Source organism: Calidris pugnax, unplaced genomic scaffold (genome assembly GCF_001431845.1).
Source record: "Calidris pugnax isolate Ruff unplaced genomic scaffold, ASM143184v1 scaffold300, whole genome shotgun sequence".
NCBI lineage: Eukaryota > Metazoa > Chordata > Aves > Charadriiformes > Scolopacidae > Calidris > Calidris pugnax.
Window position 1 is genome coordinate 434,008 of NW_015091014.1, and position 7,278 is coordinate 441,285.

The 7,278-nt window shown below is 56.5% G+C and overlaps 1 protein-coding gene across 1 annotated transcript in view; it reads left to right on the plus strand.

Moving 5' to 3' along the window:
- Positions 1-527: 527 nt before the first annotated feature.
- Positions 528-7,278, plus strand: part of POU6F1 (POU class 6 homeobox 1) — a 16,396-nt gene continuing 9,645 nt past the window's right edge. Inside the window, exons 1-4 of the mRNA XM_014955685.1 lie at positions 528-732; positions 3,809-3,905; positions 4,761-4,959; positions 7,103-7,227. Coding sequence (XP_014811171.1) covers positions 3,852-3,905; positions 4,761-4,959; positions 7,103-7,227 — 378 coding nt within the window. The 5' untranslated portion in view covers positions 528-732; positions 3,809-3,851. The remainder of the gene's footprint in view (positions 733-3,808; positions 3,906-4,760; positions 4,960-7,102; positions 7,228-7,278) is intronic.

Consider the following 7,278-nt stretch of genomic DNA (forward strand, 5'->3'; position numbering starts at 1 on the left):
AAAAAAACCCTACAGTTCTGGGTTCTCTCTCTCTAAAAAGTCCTATAACTCTGGTTTTCCTTTCCCTAAAAAAATCTATGGTTCTGGGTTTTCTTTCCCTAAAAAATCCTATAGCTCTGGTTTTCCTTTCCCTATTAAAAACTCACAGCTCTGGGTTTTCTCTCCCTAAAAAATCCTTTAGCTCTGGTTTTCCTTTTCCTAAGAAACCCCAAAGCTCTGGTTTTCCTTTCCCTAAAAACCCTATAGCTCTGGGTTTTTTGTTTGGTTTAGTTTTTTTTTTCTTTCCCTAAATGACCCCACAGCTCTGATTTCTCTTTCCCTAAAAAACCCTACAGCTCTGAGTTTTCTCTCCCTAAAAAATCCTATAGCTCTGGTTTTCCTTTCCCTAAACAAAAAGCCACAGCTCTGGGATTTTTTTTCCCCTAAAAACCCCACAGCTCTGGCTTTCCTTTCCCTAAAAAAACCTACAGCTCTGGCTTTTCTTTCCCTAAACACCCTATAGCTCTGGGGTTTTTTTTGGGGGGGGAGGTGGGTTTTTGGTGGTTTTTTGTTTTGTTTTGGGGTTTTTGGGGTATTTTTTTGTTTTTTTCTTTCCCTAGACCACCCCACAGCTCTGGTTTTTCTTTCCCCACAGCCTGAATCCCGGGGCCCTGCAGCCCATCGGGAGGAGCAGGACGCAGCCACCAGCCTCATCTCCTGCCCTGGGAGGGTCTTTTCACCCCAGAGCAAACAGTGAGTGAGTACCCGGTGGGGGGGGGCTGCCTCCCCTCCCCACGCCGCCCCATAGATCCATCCCCCCAGCCTCCGCCATCCCATGGGATTCCAGCTACACACAGCAACCCTCCTGTTCCCCATCCCCAATCCATCCCATGGGTTTGGGTCATGAATGTGCCCTTGGCTGGGGGGGTGGCAGGAATGGTGTCCCCCCCCCAACCTCAGCAGCCCCTTGGCCATCCCTTCTCCTCCACCATGCCCTCTCCTGCCAGTTTGGGATCCCAGTTTCGGATTAGCTCTAATGAAGACCCCCGTGGGACAGGCATGGGGGAGGGATCCCTGGGGCAGGGACGGGGATGGGGACGGTGACGGGGACAAGAAGAAGGACTTTTCCCACCTCTCCCAGTCCCAGCTGTGGGAATAACCCCCCGCCCCACACCAGGGACTGGCTCCTCGTTAGCAAACCCCCAAGGGCTGCTCTGCTTGTGCCGGGGTCCGCTGGGGTCCGGCCACGCAGAGGGACAATAAAATGACAAACAGGAGCTCCCTGGAGCGAATCAATGACATCCCATGGGGTGAATTCAGCAGGATCTGGGGCATATCTCCCCCCACTTCCCCCAACAGCCCTCCCAGATGCGGGATTCTCTCCTGAGAAGTTCAGAAAACTCCCCTGGAGCATTTTCCTTCCCTTTTCCTCGCTCTCCTGGCAGCGGGATGCTTTGCCACCTTCCTTTTGCTGGTTCTCCAGGCCCTTGTGGGTGGCACAGATGCCCCTTTTGCTCTTTGCTGGACTCTGGCTGATGGAGAACTCATTAATTTTTAATGACGCCCGCTGCCCGTGGAAGCCACCGGCTCGTCCCTCGCTCTCTTCTCCATTGCACCAGAATAAATTGTTAATTAAAGGCTGCGCCGGCGTCCCACGGTGTTCGGCTGTGCTGGAGCTAAAGCCGGGCTTCAAAATTCATGGAGATCAAGTTCCTCCTCATGTTGAGATGGAACTTCTAATGTCCCAGTTTGTGGCCGTTCCCTCTTGTCCTGTCACTGGGCACCACTGGAAACGACTGGCTGGATGAAGCTCCCTGTGCTGCCAGATCCCTCTTGCCACCTCGGATCTCCGTTTTTAGGTCAAAAAACCCATTTAGAACATACTTCTTTTTTGCCAGATCTGGGGTGGTTGCCACCTCCTCGAGCTGGGCAAGGAGACCTGGCAATCCCGACGACGATTTATGACCTGATGCTCGTAGAATCATATGGGGTTGGAAGGGACCTCTGGAGATCATCCAGTCCAACCCCCCCTCCCCAAAGCAAGTCCCACCCAGAGCAGGTTGCACAGGAACGTGTCCAAGGGGGGTTTGAATGTCTCCAGAGAAGGAGAGACCACCACCTCTCTGGGCAGCCTCTTCCAGGGCTCTGCCACCCTCAAACTCAAGAAGTTCCTCCTCATGTTTAAGTGGAACTTCTTGTACTCAAGTTTGTGCCCATTTCCTCTTGTCCTGTCACTGGGCACCACTGGAAGAAGACTGGGCCCATCCTCCTGACACCCACCCTTTAAGTATTTCTTTTTTAAGTTGGTCAGATTTTAAGTTGGTCAGATCCCCCCTCAGTCTTCTCCAGACCAAAAAGCCCCAAGTCCCTCAGCCTTTCCTCATCAGAGAGATGCTCCAGGTCCCTCATCATCCTCGTAGCCTCTGCTGTCCCCTCTCCAGCAGTTCCCTGTCCTTCTGGAACTGGGGAGCCAAGAACTGGTCCCAGTGCTCCAGCTGGAGCCACCCCAGGGCAGAGCAGAGGGGCAGGATGACCTCCCTTGAGGTTCTCCACGCTCTTCCTGATGCCCCCCAGGATGCCATTGGCCTTCTTGGCCACCACATTGCTGGCTCCTGGGCATCCTGGTGTCCACCAGGACTCTCAGGTCTTTTATCTCAGAGCTGGTTTCCAGCAGGTCACCCCCAAGCTGTCCTGGTTTGGGGGGTTATTCCTCCCCAGGTGCAGCACCCTGCACTTGCCCTGGTTGAAGTTCATGGGGTTCCTCTCTGCCCAGCTCTTCAGAGCCCTGGAAGAGGCTGCCCAGAGAGGTGGTGGGGTCTCCTTCTCTGGAGACATTCAAAACCCCCCTGGATATGTTCTTGTGGGACCTTTTCTAGGTGGGACCTGCTTTGGCAGGGGGTTGGAGTAGATGGTCTCCAGAGGTCCCTTCCATTCTGGGGTTCTGTGATGGGCATTTTGGGACACCTTGGGGCAAGCTGAGGTCTGGCTGCATCTCCCAGAGCATCCACATGCCCTGGGCTCCTGAGCAGTTCCCCCAACAAGGAGACCTTGGCACACACCTGGGGTGGTTGGGAATGTCACCCTGGGCCGGCTGCTTAACGGATGTCCCCGAGATGTCCCTAATAAAAAATCCATAAGCCTCTTGTAAAGGCAATTCCCCTTCTGGAAGGTGGCGAGGGGGGGACAATACGTGACCAAACAAGTCACCCAAAGGCGTTGGAAGAGGAAGAGTTGGTTTCCAACGGGTGGGACCAGCCCCTTCCCTCCATCACGGACTCCTCTCAGCAGCTCCGTGAAGTGTCCCCAGCGATTTAGGTCCCCTCGGGAAAGAGCAGGTTGACTCTCCTCGGCGTCGAGGGCTTGGGAGGGCCACCAAGTGTCACACAGGAGAATTTGGGGACCATCTCTGGGCAGTTTCATGTGGGTTTTTCCCTGTTTTTTAGGGTTTTTAAAGCCGCTTTAGGAGTTGCATCCTCATCTCCCAACGGGAGAGAAGAAGGGGAAAGACTTGGCTCTTGGAATCACCCTCCCCGTGCTCTGCTTCTTGTAGATTTGATGCTCACCTGATAAATTAGGCTGCCCCACGTCCGTGGCATCTTTGCTGAGAGGATGGGAGGTGGTGGGGGTACTCCAGACACCAAAGCCCCCCCTGGGGAGGAGCAGTGTGGGGCAGGAGGGCGTTAGGAAGCTCTGGGCTGCCCCAAATCCCCACCACGGGGAGGGTGGAGGGAGAGGTGGGTGATGGAGCCAGGGGGGTGACCAGGTTTGGTCAAAGCAGCGTGTGACCCCCCCCAGGGTGACAGACCCTCTCGTGTCCCCCCGTTTGCAGCATGTGGAAGGTCTGAGCCATCTCCCACCTTCTCTGGGACACCATGGACACGGAAGCCGTGCAGCCCCAGGAGGCTCCGCTGACGGTCAACGAGCAGGTACGGCCATCGCCGGCTCCCTCCCCACCCCACAGCACCCCACAACCCGGGGGGGGCAAGAGTGGGGAGTTGGGGTTCAGCAACACCCTGAGCCCCACTGCATGGGGTGAAAACCCCCCCCTTGTGCCTGCCCCACGCTCACAACCAGCCCGTTTGCCCCCAGGCTTGGGCATGGAGATGTTCAGCTCCATCTTTTGGAGCTCGGTGGCCTCCTCTCGGGTGGCTTTTGATCCATCTTTTGGAGCTCGGTGGCCTTATCTCGGGTAGTTTTTAATGATGAAGAGGAGTCACGTGGTCCCCATCCCGGTGAGGTGGTGGGTGCTATTTGCAGGAGACCTTTGCTACGGGGTTTGGTTGCCTGTGGCCACTGGAGAGCTGGAGAAGGAGGAGCTGGTACCTCTGCTCCTCGCTCCCTGTGTGTCCCCAAGGGATGTCACACAGGGGAGATCCTGTCGTGATCCAGAGGGTTCACCTAACCCCGGGGCTGTGGCTCAGAGCTCACTCTAGAGCTGCTGATACAGTGCTGGCCCTCTACCAGAGCCACTGTGGCCACCAACAGCCATCTCTTACCTCCTGGTGACATCACCCACCAACACAGGTGGAGCTGGGCTTAGCAGAGCCCAGAAACTCCTGATTAATTAAGGCAGCGAGGGCTTAGGGGGGCTACCACCCCCCCGTCCCACCCCTCTTTGAGGGGACAGCGTGGGCTCTGCTTGGCTTCTTTAAAGGGTCACCCCAAAACATGTCCTGTGGGGTGGGGGGAGCTGCTTCGCCCTGCCCTGGGGTGTGTGGCCTCCAGGGGACACCCCCGTGGGGCTTGTGGAGCTGACGGATGTTTTGGGGGTGTATTTGCAGGTTATTGTCATGTCCAGCCACGAAACCATCCGGGTGCTGGAGGTCGGCGTGGACGCCCCGCTCCCGGCCGAGGAGGACCGGAAAGCCCCGGGGATGCCACCAGGGGAGGTAGCACGGGGCTCCCCGGGAGAAACCACCCCCCCGGGCACAGAGGACATCCCACCCAGCACCCAGAGCTCCTGCAGTGTGGAGACGGCCGGTGAGACATCTCCCTTCCCTGGGACTCATTCCCTGGCCCTGCTCCCTCCATCCCTGGAAGCCAAGTTGTGCCCTGGAGCTCTGGGTCGGAGTTGGGAGGATGAGCTGTGCCCATCCTCAGTCTCACACCCCCCGCTCCGGACCATCCCCCTCCCCAGTTTAGGCGTCACCAAAAACAGTTACTTCTGTGGGAGGTGATGGGGAAGAACATCCTGCCTCCAGGAGAGCCCTCAAACGCGTGGAGGACGTTCACCCATGAGATGTTTTTTCCAGGGAGCTCGATTTTCCTGCGGCCACGTAGAGCAGGGGTTTGGGATTCCTCTCGCCCCTGGGGTGCTGAGCTGGGTGCACCCCTTTTTCCACGGGGATCCAGCTCTGGAGAAAGCCTCTGGGAAGATCCTGCGTTATTCCTTGGCTGCTTTTAAAAGCCTTTCGGGGAAATCCCGCTTTACTCCTCACTGCTTTTTGGCCACCGGCCCCATCCCCCTGTGGATCCATCCTGAATCAGCCTCCAAGCGCCTCTCTCCCATCCTCTCTCCCATCCCTCTTTCATCCCCTCTCCCATCCTCTCCCATCCCCTTTCCCATCTCCTATTCCAGCCTTTCTCCCATCCCCTCTGTCCCTCTCCCATCCCCTCTTTCATCCCCTCTCCCATCCTCTCCCATCCCCTTTCCCATCTCCTATTCCAGCCTTTCTCCCATCCCCTCTGTCCCTCTCCCATCCCCTCTTTCATCCCCTCTCCCATCCTCTCCCATCCCCTTTCCCATCCCCTCTCCCATTCCCTCTGTCCCTGTCCCGTCCCCTCTCCCATCCCCTATTCCATCCTCTCCCATCCCCTCTCCCATCCCCGCTCCCATCCTCTCCCATCCCCTGTTCCATTCCCTCTCCCATCCCCTCTCCCATCCTCTCTCCCATCCCCTCTCCCATCCCCAAAAGGGATCGTGGCTCCTTGGGGGCCAGTTGGTAAGAGGAGGAGGAGGCGGAGGAGGAGGAAGAGGCGAGTGTCCCTTGAGGGGGGACACTCCGGGGGACACTCCAGTCCTGCTGCCGTAGGGAGGGGAGGAAAATCCCATCAGGAGTGGCCTGGAGCACAGTCTCTGGGATTTGGGAAAAGCTGGGTGTTACCTCTGATCGGGGTTCGGTAGGAAATTTTTAAAACCAAAATCATCCAAAAAAGGCCTTTTTTAAGTCTTCGAGACCTGTAGTTATTTCTGGGTGAGGAACCAGACCCGAGAAACATCTGGCTCTGGGGAAAAAAAAGCTGAAAAAAGTATTTATTTGGTAAAAGTTGGGTGGGTTTTTTTTTGCCAAAGGCAGGAAAAGGACGTGTTTTTTTACAAAAATAGAAGAGGGTTTAAGTGGATTTTATACTTAGGGGTTGCCTTTAGTAGAAGTGGAGCTGAATAAACACAAGGGGCTGCTCAAAAGCCCAGTAATTAATTTTGCCCCTAATAAATAGGGATTAGGAGCAAGGTTTGCTCTTGCTCGGATGGTCAGGATAACTGAGAAATCAGATAACTAAGAAATCAGAATATTTTATTAGAATATTCTGTATTTTATGTTATATTACACTATAATGTATTAGAATATTCTGTAAATTTGGGCGGGGGGTCCCTGACACCCCACGGAGCTCAGCCCACAGGGCCCCCCCCCCCTTTCTGCCAGGCGACCTCGGTCCCTTCCCTCTTCCAGCCCCCCCCATCCCCGGGGGGAGCAGCTGGGGGGCCCACACCACTTTAATTACTGCTAATTGAGGGGGGGGAGGAAAATCCCTCCCGCTGGATCCGGCAGCCCCAGGGGGGCACCTGCAGCCCAGCAAAGCGCTATCCCTGGAACCCCCCCATTTCCCACGCTTAGTCCCCCCCAAAACCACCCAAATTCTCCCTCCTTTTGCCTCCTCCCTAAACCAGCCCCCCCAAAATCCCTTCCCCTGCGCCCCATAATGTGGGCAGTGACCCCACTTTTGGTGGGGTCCTGCCCCCGAGGATGCCCGTGAGGGTTTCACGCCGGCTCCGTGGGGCTGCACCTCCTCGGGGACCCCCGTAATTGGGGTGCCCCCCCCTTTTTATCCCCCATCCTTTGCCGCTATGGCTCCCTCTGGCACCATCTCTCTCCAACTCCCCCTCTCTCTGCCCTTTCCACAGGAAAAGCCAAAGTGGCCACCGGAGCGTCCCCCAGCACCGTCTCCCCCCTTGGCACCTTCGGCCACTCCACTAGCCAACAGCCCCAGACGGTGGCCACCCCCCTGGCCGTGCAGGCCACCCCACAGGTAACTACCCCCCTGGCCAACGGAGTGGGATGGGAGGTGGGGTGGAGGTGG